The sequence below is a fragment of the Oreochromis niloticus genome, linkage group LG4 (genome assembly GCF_001858045.2).
Source record: "Oreochromis niloticus isolate F11D_XX linkage group LG4, O_niloticus_UMD_NMBU, whole genome shotgun sequence".
NCBI lineage: Eukaryota > Metazoa > Chordata > Actinopteri > Cichliformes > Cichlidae > Oreochromis > Oreochromis niloticus.
This window is the reverse complement of record NC_031969.2, coordinates 16,760,658-16,782,596: the sequence shown is the minus strand read 5'-3', so window position 1 is coordinate 16,782,596 and position 21,939 is coordinate 16,760,658. Positions and strand designations below refer to the sequence as shown.

The 21,939-nt window shown below is 38.8% G+C and overlaps 1 protein-coding gene across 1 annotated transcript; it reads right to left on the bottom strand.

The window, feature by feature from the left end:
• Nucleotides 1-12,052: 12,052 nt before the first annotated feature.
• Nucleotides 12,053-17,707, bottom strand: LOC100699319 (somatostatin receptor type 5). The gene is made up of 4 exons (XM_003452848.5): nucleotides 17,394-17,707; nucleotides 15,202-15,917; nucleotides 14,749-15,087; nucleotides 12,053-13,483 (listed from the first exon to the last, which is right to left on the bottom strand). The coding sequence occupies exons 2-4, from the start codon at nucleotides 15,865-15,867 to the stop codon at nucleotides 13,409-13,411; spliced, it is 1,080 nt and encodes a 359-aa protein (XP_003452896.1). The 5' UTR covers nucleotides 15,868-15,917; nucleotides 17,394-17,707; the 3' UTR covers nucleotides 12,053-13,408.
• Between the last annotated feature and the right edge of the window lie 4,232 nt (nucleotides 17,708-21,939).

Below are 21,939 nucleotides of genomic sequence, written 5' to 3'. Positions count from 1 at the left end.
CACAGCCTTGTTTTGTAAATGTTCTGGCCTCAGGACTGGTTTTGGGCTAGAGAACTGCGTAACATATGTAATAATAATAATAATAATAATAATAACTTTATTTATAAAGCGCTTTCAAACAAAGTGCTGTACAACTATTTAAAACTAAAAAGATAAGTAAAATAAAAGCGATACGTAGCAATACAGGTAAAAGACACAATACAAGTTAAAAACAGTAAAAATTTAAAAACTAAAAGCAATAGAATTAAGACATGTAAGATAGGGTGAACAAATGTGTCTTCAGCTTAGTTTTAAAAACCTCCACAGAGCGTGCCTGCCAAATATCTTGAGGGAGGTTGTTCCACAGAAACGGGGCACGAAAAGAAAAAGCACGCTCTCCAATTGTCTTTTTTCTGGCTCTAGGAACTTTTAGAAGGCCAGAGTCCTGAGATCGGAGAGCACGGGATGGAACATAAAGATGTAAAAGGTCGGAGAGGTATGTAGGTGCCAATCCATTTAAAGCCTTGTAGGTGAGCAGCAGGACCTTAAAATCTGCTCGAGCATGACAAGGTAGCCAATGCAGAGAGTTCAGTACAGGGCTAATGTGCTCAAATTTCCCAGTCCTTGTTAAAATGCGAGCAGCTGCATTTTGCACCATCTGTAAACCTCTAAAACTTTTCTTTGGTAGCCCATAGAGCGTTACAATAATCAATACGTGAAGACACAAATGCATGGATAAGAACCTCTGCAGTGTTGCTTGACAAAGCTTGTCTGATTCTGGCTATGTTCCTCAAATGATAAAAGGCGGTCTTTGTTATCTCTTTTACATGAGACTTGAAAGAGAGCACCATGTCGAACCACACGCCCAAGTTTTTTACCTTGTCCCTGCAATTTATGACACTGTCTTCAATTCTCAAGATGAAATTTTGGGACAAGTGCTGAAATTTGTGTGGCCCAATGACCATCAACTCTGTTTTATCAGTATTTAGGAGCAAGAAATTATCCGATAACCAGCCCTTAATTGCAGATAGACAAGATTCTAGTTTAGAAACTTCAGCACAATTTCCAATGGTTAAAGGAACATAAAGCTGCAGGTCATCAGCGTAACAATGAAAGGTTACATTAAAAGAACGTAAAAGAACACCAAGAGGCAGCAGGTACATAGAAAACAGCAACGGTCCAAGTACAGAGCCTTGAGGGACCCCGTGCCTCACTGCACAGGTCTCGGAGAGATCATTTTTAAAACTAACAGTCTGAGACCTCCCAGACAGGTAAGATCTCAGCCATGATAAAACATTTCCTGTAATTCCAATAAAATGTTCAAGCCTATCCAATAAATGCAGTGATCCACAGTGTCAAACGCAGCACTTAGATCCAGCAGTAATAAAACTGAAGTGCGATTGTTGTCTGCATTTACCAGCAGATCATTTACCACTTTGACTAAAGCTGTTTCTGTGGAGTGATTTGGTCTAAAAGCAGACTGAAATGGTTCAAACAGATTGCTTGTTGACAAATGCTCAGTGAGCTGCTTAAAAACCACTTTTTCAAAGACATTAGATAAAAAAGACAGATGTGAGATGGGTCTATAGTTTGCGACCATGTCAACATCCAGTCCAGGCTTTTTCAAGATCGGCACTACCACAGCTGATTTAAAACATTCAGGGAAGACTCCAGTCGTCAATGAAGTATTTAAAAGAAACAGAATGTAGGGTCCTAATGCTGACCACAGTTCCTTTATAGCCCAGGCTGGTAGAGGATCCAAAGAACAGGTTGTACATCGAGCTGCTTTTACAACCTTAGTTAATCCAGACAGAGAAATAACCTTGAAGTCAGAGAACAGTTTATCAGCACCAGCAGGCAAAGCAGCCGAGTAGTCTAATGAACAGCTTGAGGAGGGAGTAATCTGATTGACCAGGGGTTTATCCTCACAACACAGATGAATATTAAAGTCCCCCACTATAAGAATCCTTTCATAGTGAGCGATAAAACATGTCAAGAAGTCTGAAAATTCCGAAATAAACAAGTCATTATATTTAGGTGGACGATAGATGACTATAATTAGAACCACGGGACAGCTTAAAGTCAGGAGTTGGGACTCAAATGAGGTAAAAACACCAGGACTTTGTATCTGTTTACATATATGTGTATTGATTATAATTTTCAGGCTTATCCACAATGCCAGAAACTGAAAGAGTGCACAAGCTGATATTTGCAATTCATGGACTGGAAAACATTTAACTGTGTTGCCAAAAGCACATGCCGTACTGAGCATTTATATGCTGAGATTAAACTACTACTAAAAAAATGAATGCTTGGACGTGTCCTTGTTTTGAACGATCTGTACACCTGTCAACATGGGCACATTTTCAGCAACCATGACTGCTGAATTCCACTGACAAATTGTGTTATGTATGCAGATGTTTGCTGGTATTCTCTGTTATTTTACTGTTATTTCAACTGCTGGTCCGTCTGGTAGCAGCTTTTGGGCTTTAGTAGAGATACATACTTAGATTGGCATACCTTTTTTGACCCACATTTGAAAGTTTTAGTACTCTTTACCCAATTGTGACACACACAAACACCGACTGTGTCACTCTACACCAAATTTTCTCCTGTGTGACACTGGAAAATAACTCTAAGCTTAATTTTCTTTGGTGAAGTCTGCAAATTCTGCAAAGCGATAGATATTTTTATATCTTGTAACTTTTACTGAAAGGGATAACATTATACAGGGTAACCATCAGTTTACTGTAATAAAAAGCCTTTCCTTTCTTTGGACTGTGTTAAAGCCAGACTTTAAAAAAGTGCATGTTCTGCAGAGGCAGTCAAAGAGTGGGACAGGCGGACAAGATGCAAAAAGGTTGTGCCGTCCGGACGCACTCAAAAAAAAAGGGATATCTGGTCAGCCAAAATGAAGCAAAGCAAGAATCACTTAGTTTGTGCACACTGATGAGAAAACAGTACTACTGAGGTGCACAGTTAAGTATGTCTCAGCTCTAAACATTCAGTGAAAGGACCTTTGTAATGAAGTGATATTTTCCATCAGTTGTTCTCATTTATATGACCTGCATAAAACAGTTTAGGAAGGGAAGATGTTGGAGTAGCGGAAGTTTCAAGACAGTAGACATCTGGCATGTGACTGTTAAGGAGTCCAGTGTTAAGTGTAATTAGATTCTATGTGAACCATGCTTCTCTTTTGAATTCTTCTGCACACCTTTCTTTGTTGTCTCCTGTCAAGGTCAAGGAAAGGTGTTTAGGAAAAGGAGATGGGAGGTGATTTTTTAGATACTGGCCTTTTTAACACATTTGCCAAGAAAAAGCTGGACCAATAAAAGGAAAAGATTAAAATGAGCAAATAAACGCAAAGAAGAGAGAATGGAGACTATAAATGTTTTTATGGCAGATAAATCTTTGTTTGATGTTGGGTTAAAAAAAACAAAGGTAAGCGATAGAACAAATGAAGTGCTTGATGGTAACTTCCAAGCATGGCGAAGGAAGTGATGAGATTTTTTGGTGTTGAAGTTTTGATCCATTTTTCAAGCCACACCATACCCTGTAAACTCCACCGAATTTGACCCAGTGTGTTTCTATAACATCACAATGACTCAAGTGTAGCTCTAATGTGTTTAGAGAAGAAGCAGTCTATAACAGCGTTTCCATTTGATTTTGACCGAGCAGCTGCAGAAACATCTTGAAGTAGTGCCAAACAAATCCTACTTGTGGCAGGTCAGAGGTCTGCCAGACTGTTATTGCTGCAAATGGAATATTTTATGACAGGCGTAAGAATGTTAATGTGCATGGATCACATTACAACTGTGTGCAGTTTCTAAGCGAGGAAACATGATTGTGGTTTACTTTGGTAGTATTCCTTTTTACTTTGCAGCACCTCTGCAGCTCTGGCAACATTTGCTTTTGGAAAGGAACTTCTGGAAGCTCTCCTTGAAGTTTTTTACTGAGGAAAGCATAAAGACACTGGTTGGCACAGGAGCTGACATACAGTGGAGCAAAAAAGTATTTGGCAGCCACCGACTGTGCAAGTTGTCCCACTTAAAAAGATGAGAGAGGTCTGTAATTTTCATCATAGGTTCACTTCAACTGTGAGAGGCAGAATGTAAAAATGAAATCCAGGATATCACATTGAATGATTTTTAAAGAATGTATTTGTACAATAGTGCAGAAAATAAGTAAACAAACAACAAGAATTCTGGACACCACATGTCCAGACCCGTCTAAAGTTTACCAGAGATCATCTGGATGATCCAGAGGAGAACTGGAATCATGTTGACAATGCTGAAAGTAAAAAAATACAAATCAAAAAAGTACAAACACCAGCACAAAACTCACCACCAGGAGTGTCACCTTACACTTAGATCTAATCTGCCTGGTCAAGCCTGTATGTGCACATGCTGAGCTCACCTGAAAGTAAAATTTTAACACGAAAGTTTAATGAGGGCAGAATTTCAGTGGAAAAATCATTTTTGAACAACTCAGTCTATGCCACTTGTTATCTTCGCCGACTTTGGTTTTAACACTGTGAAGAGGATAAACCATGAATAAGAAGTGATCGATGTTCATCAGTGTCAGGGAAAAGGAGGAGGTGAACTGGCTCATAGCAGTCATGCTGATCTTGCAGATGCGTCTCCAAATTGCAAATAGGAAAGCACGCTATTGGTCCTTATGAAGAGAATCCCCAGAATGTAGAGTTCAGGATGTAAATGTTGGTTGATGTGTTCATTTTTGCATATCGGGCCATCACGTAGATGGCCAGTGTGTTACCCAGAAAACCCATGATGAAGACATTGGTGTGGATGATGACGATGACCTTGTTAAATGGTAGCAGCAGTGGAAGAGATGCTGACATTCCCAGATATCCCACTGTAGTCCTCCATTTCACCTCTGCTGAGGTCATGCCAGAAAAATCTCAAAAGAGAAAATGACAGAGTTGTACAATTATTATACAACAAACCTAAATCATTCCATAAAATGTTTTCACAGCAGGAATTTATCTGCTGCAGATGCATTTGCAGTGCTGTTAACAATCTGTGTGCTTTCTATGAGGGCGTTATCTGGATAGACAGTTCAGAAGTCTGCATACATGACAGTCACTCTCCAGCTGTAAATGTACCAGAATATTATTAATGCTACTTGCACACTGGTGCACATGATAGAGAGTAAAGTTCTGTTTGTGCACCTCTGCTGCTGCAGTGCATATATGAAAACAGCTATAGTTTATTATATTGTGGAGGATTTACTATTCTGTACGTTTCTGCTTTAGGAACTCCATTTTTGCTGCTCTTTGGATCACAGAGAATTACCATATGTAGAGAGCGCTGATTTCCTCATATTTACCAGGAGAAACTCTCCTGTGAATTGTCTGGGCATGTGGTCAACATGCTATTTCTTTTAATGGGAGGCTGCGCTTTGGAAGAGGATGACATTAGTTGAGCAGGCTTTGTGTGCTGCCACTGTCACTGGATTAGATTTCCATAATGGAATAACAGAGAGAATAAGACAACTAAGTGGCAAGTAACCCCTGTTGAAAGATGAACCATCTGGCATCCCATTCTGCAACACTGAACACTGAACAGGAGGAAATGCACATGAAGAATCTTGAATGCGCATAGGATCACTGCTGTTCACATCTTTTCCCTGCTGCAATAAAAAAAAATGACCACTTTATCATGTCCTTTGTAACTGAACAGGCAGCATTCACCATATTCAGCACAAGTGTTAAGTCTTTTAATACAACTGCTCTTCATGCAAAAGGATGACAAAATAACCAAAGCATTTTTATTAAGAAGAGTTTATCATTTGCATTCTTTACTTCAGCTTATAAAAAACACTAGATGAAAAGTTAGTTTGAAGTCAAAGTAAGCGAGGGAACATAGATCTCTGCAGGAATATTCCTTCCAAGCATGTTTGAGGTGCAATACCCAAATCAAATAATTCTGACTCGGAGTACCAAATGTTAAAAATGAGCACATATTCTAGTCACAGACAAAGCAAAACAGATAAATAATTTAACCAATCTTTAAGATATATTTAGATTTGGAGTATTCTCTGGGCAGAAGACAGGAACGTATTCAAAGAAGGTCAGGAGAGGTTGACAAAGAAAAAGTGGAAAAGTCAGGGAGACGAAGAAAGTAGACAGGAGTAATGGGAGACTAGGTGTACAACAAAGAGGGAAGTGGCAGTCAGTTGTCTGTGAAGCGGGACACTAAGGCAGGACAGAAGGACTTGTACTGACTGGGTAGGCATAGAATGAGGTATGAAGGATGTGCAGCAGGTCAGGGTGATTAAGCACAGAGATGGAAATGTACTAATGAGTTAAGAGAGGCTGTTGAGAAGGTGGAAAGAGTCCTTTGATGAGCCTATGAATAAAGAAAATGTCAGAGAAAGGAAGATAGATGTAGGAAAGTTAGTGAATTAGGAAATGCAGAGCATTAGTGAGGAGGAAGTGAGGGCAGCTATGAAGAACATGGAGAGTGGAAAGGTAGTTAGTCCAGATAACATACCAGGTGAAGTATGGAAATGTTTAGGAGAGAAGAAAGTGGGCTGTCAGACTACTTGTCAAACCAAATAGTTTGACAAATTCCTGGAATATCAGAGAGAATACCTGAGGAATGGAGAAGAAGTGCACTGGCACAGATTTTCAAGAATAAGAGTGATGTGCAGAGCTGCTGACAAGTCAGAAGGAAAGGTGATGAGCCATGATGCTATGGGAAAGGGCTGCCAAGATATGTTTGAGGAGAAAGGCTACAATTAGCAAGCAGTAGTATGGCTTTATGCTGAGAAAGAGCACTGTAGATGTGATGTTTGCTTTGAGAGTGTTGACGGAGAGTTATAGAGAAGGTTAGAAGGAGCAGCACTGAGTCTGTGTGGATCTGGAGAAAGCTTAGGGTGCTAAGAGCTGTGGCACGGCATGAGGAATGTTGGAACGGTGGCATGAGTTGTTCAAGGTGGGGGTGCGACTACATCACGGATTGGCTCCTTCCTTTTTATTGTGGTGATGAAGAGGTTGACAGATGAGGTCAAGTAGGAGTCTCTGTGGATTAAGATGACATTGTGATTGGTAATGAGAGCAGATGGAAAAAAGCCTGGAGAGGTCCAGGCTTGTTCTTTAGAGAAAAGGAATATTTCTGCAAGTGTTCCTGAACTTCATTGATTTCCACAACAGAATTGTTGGGTCCCAAATTTTGAATCTAACATGATAACCTTATCCAGCCAATGATATAGAGATCCACCCTTTTAGATCCAATTAAAATCAAATCATTTAAAAAGATTCTCTGGAAAAGAGTAGAATTCTTGAAACAGAGCTTATTAAACAGAGTCATGTGAACAGCAAAACAGTACATTACAATACACCGAACAACAAGACGACACATAGCAAAGCAAGCAAAGACACAGACAGGAAAAAGCTGGTGGGGGTATATCATACCCTCTCCTTATCGTTCTTCATCACCTTTTAGTATGCCTACTTTTGACAGTTTCAGGGCCAAAGTGAGTTCAAAAGTTTAAACAGTAGAAGCGACTCCCTTACCACTCTTAGAAGTTTTTCTTCTGCCCGTAGACCCTAAATCTTACTAACGAGGGTTTTTTACAACTTTGGGCTGTTTGGACTGTTATACCATGTGCATCTTCTGAGGGGCCAATTTGACTATCTGTATGTCATAACCTGCCACCACGGTCCATAAAACTGTCAGAAGTTACATAGTAGCTTTACTTGTTAAATTCCAGAGCAAACAGTGTGCATCAACAGGCACTCATGCAACATGTGGCACAGCCTCATGACTCATTCCACTAGTGGGCAAACCTATGACATAAATGTGGATAATACTTTACCTAAATTAATGGGTCTTATACACTTTGATAATACGAGTTAGATGCTTAGCATGGTAATTCTGTTATATAACACACTCCAGCATGGATATCCAGTGTGTACAAGCCTCATCAAAAACAGACATGATTTTATAATATGAATCCTGAAAAAAAATCCACAACGAAATCATGCCTGTTTTTAATGAAATGCTGTCCGAGTGCCCAAAGATCACAGAAATCTATACTGATTTTTGACCTTGTCTTGAATCTTTTCACAATATTATCCAATTCAACTCAAATGTATTTATACAGCACCAAATCACAACAGCAGTCACCTCAAGGTGCTTTATATTGTAAGGTAGACTCTACTATAATACACAGTGTTGGGAAGGTTACTTTTAAAATGTATTATACATCAGATTACAGAATTCATGCCCCAAAATGTAGTTTGTAACGTATTCCGTTAAGTTACTTAACGGTAACTTAAAGGTAACTATTAGCTGAGGTTAATTCATAGACCGCAGACTGTTATACTTGATAGATACCATTAACAACCTCCTAGCTGCAAATAATCATGTGCAGTTGTGGTGGATCATAAATTTGATTAGTTTTGAAGTTGTACATCTCTGTTCCTTACATTTCGTGTGATGCCTTTATTATTGTGTTATTTGTTATTTTGACTGTGTTTTCGAAATAGAATATGCAGTGGGAATATAGACGGAGATAAGTAGTGAAAGTTTTGTCTGGGTCGATTGTGCGTCGATCCATTGGTAATGCCTCAGGGCTCCAGTAGGTGGGTTCGCGCGTCTCCTTCTTCACTACAGACCAGTGACAATTTAGCAGGTTTGTTATTGTCCATATTTTAAGGGAATTTTCTTTACGATGGGAAAATGTTTTATTCTGTTTCTTTAAGTTCCCCAAGAGGAATGATAAATGATTTTTTATGATAAATTTGTTAATACTTTTAGCTAAATTTTTTATCCATAAATGTAAGTTTACTAACAAAACACCATATTTCTGTCATTTTTTTAAGGATGTGGAAATGTATATACAATCAATATCAGACTCTACCAACAAAAAGGCTCTCAAAACAATATATATCTGTGAATTTTTGCGTGTATTCTTGTAACTTTTTACCCCTGGCTTTGTGTGTTCATGTTCTGTTGTTTTGTATACTTCATCTGTTCGTATGTTGTATACTCATTGTTTGTAAATTAAGTTTACAAAAAAACCAACAAAAAAACAAAACAAACAAACAAACAAACTACAGACCAGTGACAGTGAGAGCTGCGTGTCCGTGCTGTTCTTTCACCTCTCCTCACTATTTCCCCTGTTTAAGGGGAATGTGAATTGTGGACTGTTTTTGGCTGACAAGTTCCAGTTAAACGCTGTTGATGTGTATGCTAGTTTTCGTTAATACCATATTGTGTGAAGATTTTTCTGTTACTGTCTGTATAGGATTTTGTCTGGTGTTGCAGTTGATGTTGTCTGGATTATTTTCATAAACTTAATACAGACGAGTGAGAGTGAGAGCCGCGTGTCCGTGCAGTTCTTTCACCTCTCCATATACTATTTCCCCTGTTTAAGGGCACAACACAGTTCTGAAAGCAATACCAACTAAATTTTTAAATGTTATTATAAAATTAGTAACAGTAGGGTGGACATTAGGTAAGGCTGCACTTTTTTGCACTGATCTCATATAGAAAACTTTTTCTGTATCAGTAATATTTTTTCTTTCTGTCTGCTCTCAGAACTGCACATGATTATTTGCAGCTAGGAGGTTGTAATGCAGCCTTCAGTAATAGTAATAAATTGCACAGCAATAGTACATTGAAGAAACAAGGTAGTTGCAGTAGGTCAGTGCTAGTTTTTTTTTTTTTTTTTTTTAAAGAACTGGCATCCAGATGATTCTTTAGGTTGGAGTCTTTTGACACTGAGAGCAGCTTGGTTGCTCGCAAACAGAGTTTGCATTGCACAGTCAGATTTCCTGCCAGAGCCTCTTATTGCGTGTTTTGTTTGGGTTTCCAGCAATGCGTGGAATTACCAAAATTAGAGCGGGGATAGCCCAACACATGAAGCAGGAAAAGACCGCTGTGTAATCCATTTATTTCAACAAAGTAACTGGATTCTAATTATCACCTATTTAAGCAGTAACTGTAACAGAATACAGTTACTCATATTTTGTATTTTAAATACATAACGCCGGTACATGTATTCCGTTACTCCCTAACACTGATAATACATACAGAGAAAAACATAACAATCATATGACCCCCTATGAGCAAGCGCTTGGGCAACAGGGACATTATTCTGAAACCATTTCTCAATTTAGAAATGAATTATTATTATTATTATTATTATTATTATTATTACTACTACTACTACTACTACTAATAATAATAATGAATATTTTTTTTCCAGATTGGTGACTGTTAATTTTTAATGCTAAGAAACTCTGCCTCTCAAAGAAGCACTTTTTATACCCCATCTCAAGTTAACATGTTATCAATTAACCCAACAACCTCCAGCTGTTTCTTTTTAGTACCTCTTTGAGGCCCAGTGTTTTTCAAAATGAGCTAATATTTCCACAAAATATGAAAATGTCTCAAACTAAACATCAGATACATTTTCTATGCAAATCAGTCCACTCTGTTTGTATTTACACTTTAGTCAGAGTGTTAATTTTTTTGGAACTGGGGTTGTAGTTTGATGCAAAGCTTCACTGAAACATGGTCCAAAACACAGAAGTGACATACAGCCCGCAGTATGCTGTTGAGAAAACAAACACTTCCATCACCCGTTCCCTTCAGGTTGCACTGGGACTGACATTTTTCTAAGTCTTAAAAACCACTTTAAATGTTCATATTAATGGCTGAATAGTTAGAATTTAGAATATCAACCTTTCTGATATTATTTTTGCCTTTGCATGATTTTCTTACACTTCTTAGATTGACAGAGAATAAAATCCTTTGCTTTCCTGAAACGATGAGATGGTTTTGTAGCACCTTTGACACCCTGTCAGTGTTAATGTGGGGATATTGTGTGGTTGTTAATGTCATTGCGTCTTTGTATATGAAAACCCTGTCCAACATTTGTATAATCCCCCTTCCTGTTAAACATAAAATTACACTTTCAACAGGTTTAAGGTGCTGAAAACATTCTTAGAACATTTTGGTCCATATTGACATGACATCCAAAGGTGCTTATTGTCAACTTCAAGACATTGGTTTGAGGTGGTTTGATCTTTATGACATGGTGTGTCATCCTGCTGGAAGCAGCCATCAAAAGACTGGTACATTGCAGTCATGAAGTGGTCAGCAGTAATACTCATGTAGGCTTCGGTGTTTAAAAGTTCTCAGTGAGCTAATATCCCCTCTACTATTACACCACAACCACCACCAGCCTGAACTGTAAAAACAAGGTAGGATGGAACCATGTTTATTGTTTATGCCAAAAGTCGCAGTAGAAACTCATCAGACCAGACAGCGTTCTTAAAATCTTCTGTTATCCAGTGTTGGTGAGCCTGTTTCAACCTGTAGCCTCAGTTTCCTGTTCTTAGCTGAAGAGACTTGGCACCTAGTGTGGTCTTCTGCTGCTGTAGCCCATCTGTTGATGCTGTTTTGCATACCTTTGGTGCAATGAGTTATTTGAGTTACCATTACCTCTCACTACAACAAGCCCGCTTTCTCTTTCTCTGACCATTCTCTATTAAGCTTGGAGATGGTTGTGTGGGAAAGTCCCAGCAGTTTCTGGAATACTCAGTTGGTGGCTGTCTGGTACCAACAACTGTGGTACATTCAAAGTCACCTTTCTTCCTCATTCTGATGCTCGGTTTGAACTTCAGCAGGTTATCTTGCATGTTTATGTGTCTAAATCCACTGAACTGCTGCAGTGTGATTGGCTAATTAGATAAATGTGTTAAGAAATTTAGCAGGTGAACAGGTGTGCCTGCCAAGAGGCCCAGTGAATGCACATATCACAACTGTGCACTTATAATACATCCTACTGCGTGTTGGCCCCATTCCATATCTACAAATTAGATAATATAAAAACATGTTGCTGCTTTAGAAATATTAGATACTTTGTTTTGATGTATGCATTTTATGTGTCATGTGTAACAGCTCTCATACCAGTGTTTACTTACTATTTGACCATTTTCCTTCATAAGAAAAATGAGACAACTACTCCTTTTATGAGTGGAAGGAATAATACATAAAAATATTAACATTTACTATCAGATTCAATGGGAATGTGCTGAAACATACATCGGCTTTTATTTAAAGAAACATAAAATCTCAGTTAGTGGAATAAATGTACATATAATGCAACTTTGTAATATATTGTACAATTAATTTTGTTTAGTTAGTTACTGTTCTTACTGTCTTGGAGCAACTGTGACCATGGAGATGCAGAGTAACAGACATCATTGTTTATTAATGGTCAAAGTAGCTTCACTATTTTTTCCTTTCTTATAGGTGACCCACATACAACACATTTAACTTTCATATGCATAACAAAGCAAACTCAAATTCACTTGTCTTTTCATAATTCACAGTGCTTTGAACACAAAAAAATTCCCTTGTTCCTTTGTCACCTGTAAGGTTTTCACAAGTCCATCTGGATTTTTAACCAAGCTCAAAGTCATGACTGGTCACGTGCTTTTTGCTTGACTCATGTTACAAATATAAGACGGGTAAGTGCTGTTCAGCAGGTTTGTCCACCAGGTTGAGAATGCTGCTTTACTTCACCGTGTTGTCCACTCCAGTCTGTCAGACTGACTTTAATATGTCCCAAAAAACCTGTCACATGAAAATCCACCGTAACAGTCATGACCATTCAGCCAACTTTACATCAATCAACAAGACAGTCACGAGTCTAGTAACAGCAGTACAAACCGAATACTGTAAAGTCACAAATTAAAGAACGAACAGTGTCTGAGATAAAGCGGTACAATAGGAGCCCGGGTCAAGGTTGGCGTGAATGTAAGGCTGATACCTGATACATGAATATACGTTCAATCTAAAGTCATTAAAATGTATACCGGTATTTCCACAGAACTGATTAACTACTTTGTTATACACAGTTTCTTTTTCTAAAGGAATGCCTTCACTTTTTCAAAAAAATTATCCTAATTTTCTTTTAAGCTGAGCACTAAAAGACCCTTCTTGTTTTTATCACAGTTACTTCAACACAGAAAAGAGTATGATAGTTGTTTAGTCCCAAATGCGCTCAGTAAGGTAAAGTCAGTACTTTCTGCACAAATGTCTCTTAATGCAGTGAAATGCACATTTGACTGAATTAACAGCTAACAGCACCATGACAAGCTAATAGAGGTGAGAAAGCATGGGGTATAATAATGCAAATTGAAAATGTTCAGCATTCTGTAATCCGATGACGTTTTCTACGTCATCATGACATAAACTTATGCCTTGTATAACACAGTCAATCTAATAAAAAGTCCATAAAAAATATGCTGCAATGACTTCTTTTTACTCCTTTGAATGTTCCACTCAGGAAGGGATGATCAGGTTATTAAATGACAAGGGAGAAAGCATCCAGGTTCCATGTGGTATCAAAACAGTACATAGTGGATCAGCTTGAGACTCAGCAGTCATTGGCCGTTCACCACATTTTTTGTATTGAGAGGCTCACTGTCAGCGGTCCTGAGATCCTTCAGCTGGACGGACTATGGAGACAAAAGCAGGCACAATACTGGATTAGAGATGCAGTAAATGCAGCAATGGAAAACATAAACATATATATCAGGATCTGGGTAAGTATTATTACAATTTTCAGACTTATTCAAAAGTACAAGCTGATATTTGCAATTCAGAGACAGGAAGGCATTTAGTTGTGTTGACACATTCACATGCACTAAAAAAAGTGCTCAGAAGTTTAGTGTTTCTAGGAAATGCCATTATTTTGAAAGATCTCAACACATATCTGTGCAGGAATGCAGAGGCATATTTTCAGAACCAATCTGTATTCCAGTAAAGGATTTTGTTACTCAATAATATTTCTACTTACTTTTAGCTTGTTTAAAGTGTAACTGATCATTAGACTAACTCTCAAATAAGCCACTTCAACTTCTTCTTACTCAATGAAATAGAGATATAACACTTGTTATGAGCTAGCTCTAACCAAACTAGAAATACAAGTGGAGGGTAAGGGTTCACGGGTAACCAAGAGGACAACATCAATATCTCCACTTTGAAGAAACATGCCTCATAAGTTCAGATGAAATGGTACCTGCATGAAAAATGCCTGAGTGTCAATGATAAACATGTGTTTCTTGGATTCTGGCCTTCGAAGCAGAGTTGGCAGAAAAGCCACATCAATTAAAAGGAACTGCCTGAGACACACAAATGTACACAAACAATGTGCAGATGAAGACTGTAAAAATGGCTTGTTTCAGGGCTGTTGTGAGTGTTTTATATATGTTGAGAAAAGAAAAAAAAAAGGAAAAGAAATTCGACCCATTTTTCTTTGCTAATCCAATTCATGGCTGCAAGTGCCATGGGAGGTAGACCCTGGATAGGTTGCAGGACCAATACAGAAAGACAGATAACCATTCATGTTCACATTTATACCTGCAGCCAATTTAGAATAGCCAATTGTCCTTGCATGCATGTTTTTGCACTGTGGGAGGAAGCTGGAGTATGTGGAGAGCAACCACGTAGGCACAGTGAGAACATGCACGGATTTAACACCCAGGACAGTCTAGTGCTAACCAGCCAATGCAACCTGTAAGCTGCGGACAATAACCTAAAATACAGCTGTACTCTATGCAAAAACTTTGCACCTAATTGGATCAATAAAATGGGTTAGGTGACCCCCCCCCCCGCTGCCGCCACCACCACCACCACCACCAACCCTTCAAGTGTTAGTGTTTTACTGTTCCTACTAAAACTTTGCACAAATGCTGTATGAGAAAACAGGATAGTGGTTTACCTTGGTATCATTCTGTCTACCCTGCAGCACTTGTGCAGCTCTGGCAACATTTGCTTTCTGAAAGCAGAGCACCTTCTGGAAGCTCTCTTTGAAGTTTTTGGAGAGGAAAGCATAAAGAAACGGGTTGGCACAGGAGTTGACGTAGGTGAGGATGACCACGGAAAAGTAAATGTCCATACTGTGTTCAGGGATGATATGAATCAGGTTGACAATGTTGGTGGTGTAAAAGGGAAGCCAACAAAGTACAAAGACCAGCACGATGATGACCACCATGCGTGTCACCTTGCGCTCGGATTTGCGCCGCCTAGTCAGGCCTGCACGTTCACGTGCTGACCTCACCTGAAAAGGAAAATTAAAAGAAAGTTTTAATGAGAGCGTGAGAGCAGAATCTCAGCGGAATAACCAAAAAAATGTATTAGCTAAGTCACAGGGTGGTTTTATTTGTCACTTTACCTTAATGACAATGAAGAGGTAGCAGAGGCAGACAACAATCAGAGGACCAAAGAAGCTCAGGATAGAGGTGTAGAGGATGAAGACAGCAGACCACACATCATGTGGTTCAGGCCAGCTCATGTTGCAGGTCTTAAAGTCCTCCTGTACACTTGAGAAGATGATGACTGGCAGAACAATCAGGAATGACACAACCCAGACTATGCAACTAGTTATCTTCGCCAACCTTGGTTTCCGCCATTTAACACTGCGAACAGGATAAACCACGAAAAGGAAGCGATCGATGCTCATCAGTGTCAGGGAAAAGGTGGATGCAAACTGGCTCATAGCATCAGCAGTCATGCTGATCTTGCAGACAGCTTCTCCAAATGGCCAATAGGAAAGCACGCTATTGGTCCCTATGAAGGGAATCCCCAGAATGTAGAGTTCATCTGCCACAGCTAAGTTCAGGATGTAAATGTTGGTTGCTGTGTTCATTTTTGCATAGCGGGCCATCACGTAGATGGCCAGTGTGTTACCCAGAAAACCCACGATGAAGACGATGGTGTGGATGATGACGATGACCTTGTTAAATGGTAGCAGCATGGTGGTGTTTGAGAAACTGTCAGCAGTAAAGTTGTAAGTGGAAGAGATGTTGACATTTTCAAATATCCCACTGTAGTCCTCCATCTTGAAGGAGGTAGAGCTGATGTCCACTGGGGTTATGCCAGAAAAAGTCTCTGCCAGAAAAGAGTTGTACAATTATTATACCACAAACCTAAATCACCCCTTAAATGTGTTCACTGCTGCAGATGCATTTGCAGTGCTGTTAACAATCTGTGTATTTTCTATGAGGATGTTATCTAGATAGAGAGTTCAGAAGTCTGCATACATGACAGTCACTCTCTAGCCGTAAATGTACCAGAATATTATTAATGCTACTTGCACACTGGTGCACACTGACACGATAGAGAGTAAAGTTCTGTTTGTGCACCTCTGCTGCTGCAGTGCATATATGAAAACAGCTATAGTTTATTATATTGTGGAGGATTTACTATTCTGTAAGTTTCTGCTTTAGGAACTCTGTGTTTTGCTGCCCTTTGGATCACAGAGAATCAGCAACATATGGGGAGAGCACCAATTTCGTCATATTTACCAGGAGAAACTCTCCAGTGAATACTCTGAATGAAAGAGAGAGTAAAGAAAATGCCTCCCAAGGCTCTTGAGGTCACTTCTTCTCACATATGCTCACTGCTACAATCAAAACAGTTGCCACTTCACCAGAACAGGCAGCAGTGATCATCATTTTACGTGTTTGTGGCCAGCACAAGTGTTATGTATTTTATTACATTCGCTTTTAATATTAAAGAAAAGGGACATGATAATCTATATTGCATTTTCACAGATCTAGGAAGATTCTTCCCTTTGGTTTAACCCTCCGCCCCCTCGAAACTTTAGGTGAGATTTTTTAATGTATATTTGTTTGAGGCGCTAAACTAAACCAAAACGATGTAATTCAAACGACAGATACGCAAAAAAAAAAAAAAAAAAAAAAAAAAAAAAAATGTTGTTGTTGCTGTCCAAAAAACCCTCAAACTGGTATTCTGTTTCGTGTTGGCACCTCAAAGTTGTCCCCCGGGCGCCAAAAACGTGTCACACGATGTAAAACAACAAAGAATAATGATGGCAACGACCAAAGCAGGCAGCATTCTAATAGTTAATAATCCGCGCACTTATAGTAACTGCTCCTACGGTAGCTCACTTAAATAATCTTATAACTGCCTGTTGTCGGGCGTTCCAAGCTGAAGCTGTGAAAATTTGTTGCACAAATAAATAGTGTGACGTAAATATTAACCGAAACACGCTGAAAAACACAGGAGTGACGCGCAGCCCGCAGTATGATGTTGAGAAAACAAAATATGTCCAGCCCCTGACGCCTTCAGGCAGCTTCAAGCTTGACATTTTTGTTTTCCACCATAGTCCCCAGTTAAGAGAGACAGTTTAACCGTTCATATTCATATTCAATAAACGAAATCAACTAAACTATTACTTTAATAAATAAAACTTTAAGGCTTCTTGAACATTTTTCTAAGCATGACAACGTGTTTTTGCCCTCTTTTGGTAAATATTAGTCTGTTAAAATACCTCTTCAAATATTCTTTAAACTCAGTCTAAGTTAACATGTAATTCATGTCCAAGCATTTGCTTCCACCAACCTGTGCGCTCCCGTGCGCCTCTCCACGACCCAGCGCGTCTTAGGCACTCATGCGCTTTTGGAAACGCCAACTTTTTCCGCTCCTTTCACAATTTCTTTTAAACAGGAACCATCTCACTCGACTTCTCATTTTGTGCCATCTTCCCGAAGTCTCGGTGGTCCAGTCTCCATAATCACCCACGCCAAGACTGCTGTTATCTTCGCCTCCCCACGATTTTCCTCACGCTTCTTCTAGAGATGAAAACTCAGTGTGCGGAGAGATGCTCTCCTGCAATGATGTGAAGGTCTTGTAGTATCCACGACGCACTGTGAGTGTTAATGTGGGGGAAACTTCGTCCCGCCTTTGGATGAGGAAGCCCCACCCACGAGGTCAGTTGTTGGTATAAAAGCATGCATTACAGCCCTCCTTTCCTTCAATTTTTTACTGCACCGGCGATTTTTATTGCCGCCCTTTAGGTTAATGATAACATGACACTTTTACCATTATTATGAAAATAGTGAAGGGAGATGGAGCAGTGCCAAGCTCCAGCCAGAGGAATAAATTACCTTGATGGTGGCCTTGGGCACCTGAGATATTAGAGCGAAAGGAAAAGGGAAGGAAAGTGGAAGGGAGGGTGAGGGTGCACTTTTGAGGAAGACATTTGATGTTAATTGTGTGGGAGAGCTGCCTAATTTCAAGCAATTAGTTTCATGTTGTTGTCATCCAGGTCAGTGCAGCGTTAACACACACACACACACACACACACACACACACACACACACACACACGCAGGCAGAGTGTGCATGCAGAGGCACACTCACACAACGCCCCGCTCATGTCATTAGTGTCATGTCTGTATCAGGCTAAAACACCACAGAGGGACATCAGTGACTTCTCACAGTTTGAAAGGTCCAGTTCACTGGTTCAAACCAGATCAACTGTTTATAAGTAAACACTGCCGGACAGGTGTGCACAAAGGCTTGCCCTGAAGGGACAGGTGGTGTGTAGGGGCATTTAGGATACCAGGATAATGATAAGGCTCATTTATACTAAGCTCTCACCAATGCAGGCTCATGGGTTCAAATTTTATACAGCCAACGTTTTTGTTTTTGTTTAGTTTTTCCAGAACTAAAGAGCTTCACAAATGCTTTTCACTTTATAGAAGACTAAACAAATGAAAAGTTGCTAAACTGGTCTGTAACTATTAACAGCAGGACTATTAAAGAAGAGCTCAAATACAGTTTAGATGTCTAAACTGTGGCTCCAGCCAAAATCTGGTGCAGTGAACGCTAGAATAAAGTCAGCATACCAGACATTTCTAAACTTCTCCTCAGAGACTGCATTAGCTGCTAGAAGAAAACACCTGGATCTTTCATCCAGCTGCATTGTTCTTACTGAGGGATGCAGATTTATTCAGTCTTTTTGTCGAAGGAACGCTTTGGGAAATCATTCCTTCTGTTCTATATAAAACTGTGTAATAACTCTTCTTTCTGTGACAGGTGAACACGGAAGATTACACACACATATTTCTGCATTATATGCAGACCAAATTTAATGCAAACCAAATAAACACACTATAATTTGAACTATGGCAAACTGTTGCCATGTATTGAACTAACCAAATTAACTCAGTTTACTATATGTCAAACTTTGACTCTCTCCTTCAAGGTCAATAGATTTGAAGGTCAAAATTATTATGATGTTATGCAGAGCTGTTATAAACTGTGTTTCTTACTGCCATATTTTCTATTGACAACATATAAGCATATAGAGAATGATATATAGAGATTCTAAATATCACATTATAGGAGACATGATGTCACGTTTGACCTCTGACCTTCCAACATCTGCTATTCTTATATGTCACTACACAACAAACTTCTTAGTGTATGTTCAAAGAGCACAAAGAAAACAAAATGAACATATACACAATACTGTACTACTGCTCAAAGAGTGAGCTGCCTTGGCAGTGGTTTGCACTCTCGTAGTGCTTCTTTTTTAATTTAATTTAATTTAGTATTTTTGTATTGTTCATGTCATACCAGAATTTACTCATGAAAGCATTTTTTTCCCTTCATTAAATGATGGATGATATATGAATTAGCCTGCATGAGAAACATGAGAAAGCATTTTCTTTCATGAGTAAATTCACGGTCCAATAACGGCTTCATGTAGAAAATATAAAAATGTTGAAATGCAGTTGGAAGTGAAGCATAACGGTTTCCTTTCTTCTTGATCTCTGCCTTTCTTTTTCTCATACGAGTCACTGTGGCTTACAGCGGTTGTCATGCCCCCCTGCCTTTCTATATCAAGCTTTCTCTCTGTGGGCACCGAGATGATATCAGAGCGGTGTCTGTCACCGACTTTGTCTGGCCGACGGCAAAAAGCTGGCAGAGATCGATGAGAGAACTATCTCTAGGTAAATGGAGCGATACTTATGTGCTTGGAACTGGAGGAGCTCTTGACCCAGCTAAATCAATACTGAACCTCTGGTTATAAAGAGGAGACAGAGGGGATGTGTGAAAGAAAGAGGAAGACAGAAGAGAGAGATTAATCAGATGATGTCCAAAGTGGGGATTATGTGTCTATGTGTTGACAGATCTATGTGTTTAACTCCCTCTAAAATCACCTTGGTAGAGCTAAAAACAGCTAAAATTCACAGAATCTGAAGTGAGCTAGCTATTTGGAGTGACCTTCTTGACATACAGCACCCAGGGGTAAGAGTTTTGTTTATTATCTTGTGGTCTGATTACATCACAGTGCAGTCATGTCATAAGCTTTTATGCAAGTTTAATTAAATTGTATTATAGAAACTGGCCTGTGCCTAGTGGTAGGAGACATGACAATCTTGATCCACAAAAAATAGCCTGCTCATTTATTTACTTTCTGCTTCAACTTAAAAGTGATTTAAGAGTGATCACCAGGCCACCTGTGCGCATTTACTTTTGTTACAACGAAGGCAAATAATGAGGCTGTTTGCCTCTACACGGACTTCAAATGGAGCCGATGACTGGGGTGACCTTAACGTGCACGGTGTTAGCATGTGGGGACAAGCAGCTCTAGCATGTAGATATTCTGACGTCGTGCTAAAAGCTAACAAGGTTTACCTGGATTCAAGCAATCCCTTTGTCAAATGTGTGCCAAGATGATAGTTTTAACAAACATTTTATAATTTGACATGTTCCCTGCTAGTTTAAAACCACCAGCAAGGCTAAAGCATCTAGCTAACGTGAAAAGCTGCAGTATTTGCAGTTATTACGACACTTCCTGAACTTTACACTTTAATGAGGCAGTTCCTGATTTTACCAGATTCAATGAAATGCCGAAGCTGTTTGTTATTCAAATATATATATATATGTATATATATATACATATATATATATGTATGTTCAAAAAATATCTGAAAGGAGAAGTATTACACAACAGAGGAACAATTTGATTCAATTATTTTCTTTTATGAGACAGTGCTTAATGGCTAAGGGTGTTTGTGGAGTAACAGCTTCCCCTAGTGGGATTTCAATATTTTTCTAATAACCATGCACACTTTTTTAAGGCCATCAGATATCAGTCATTCATAAAGGCCTTTTCTTTTAAGAAAATACTTCAACATATCTATGCAGAGATGGGTTCATCCACTCATCCAATTTATTAACAACTTTTCTACTGCAGGGTCATGGGTTCAAAGTGATCAGTGATTAAAAATTTCAGATAAAGCTAGTTTAGTTCAATTATTATTTTTTTGACAAAACTGATACATTTTTATGTTATACAATCAAAAGTACACCATCACACTGAGGATTTATTTGATGTTTTTGTCTGCATTTGCATGTCACACCACTGACAAAAAACAAGTTCATAAATCATTTGACATAAAGACAGAGTTAAGTTAAAGTAACTTTACCTCGAACTTAACTCAAGTTATGGCCAATTCAGTTTTATTTATACAGCGCCAAATCACAACAGCAGTCGCCTCAAGATACTTTATATTGTAAGGTAGACCGTACAATAATACATACAGAGAAAAACCCAACAATCATATAGAATAGAATAGAATTCAACTTTATTGTCATTGCACATGTCACAAGTACAAGGCAACGAAATGCAGTTTGCATCCATCCAGAAAGTGCTTTAGCAACAATATAGATATATTACAAAATATATATTAGCAATAATTTAGATATATAGATATATTACAAAAATGGGTCTATTATAGGTATGAGTGTACAAAATATGGGTCTATTATGGGTATGTTACAATGTACACGGTATGAAGGTATGTTATGAATGTGCTATAACTGTAAGTATGTACAGGCTGTAGTGAGTGTACAAGCTATGTACAGGATATAAATATGAAACTATAGAGAAATATGAAATATGAACTATACAAGTTATAAACAGTTGTAGAACTATAATTATTGTATTGTATAGAATGATTGTCTATACAGCTTTTACAGTAGTCCAGTTTAGATCAGTGAGATATATATGTGGCTAATTTCTACAGTGGTTATATAAAGTGGTAGTGGTCGTGAGTGGTGGTTCAGTCCATGTTATTATTGTGTGTTTGAGGG

What these genes read in the sequence shown, in the direction of transcription:
- LOC100699319 (XM_003452848.5), bottom strand. Translation starts at nt 15,867, where the DNA reads ATGGAGGACTACAGTGGGATATTTGAAAATGTCAACATCTCTTCCACT. An exon ending in ACCTCTTCATTGTCATTAAG is followed by an intron (nt 15,088 to 15,201) that starts GTAAAGTGACAA and finishes TTTCCTTTTCAG; the next exon opens with GTGAGGTCAGCACGTGAACG. An exon ending in GTAGACAGAATGATACCAAG is followed by an intron (nt 13,484 to 14,748) that starts GTAAACCACTAT and finishes TTGTCTCCATAG; the next exon opens with TCCGTCCAGCTGAAGGATCT.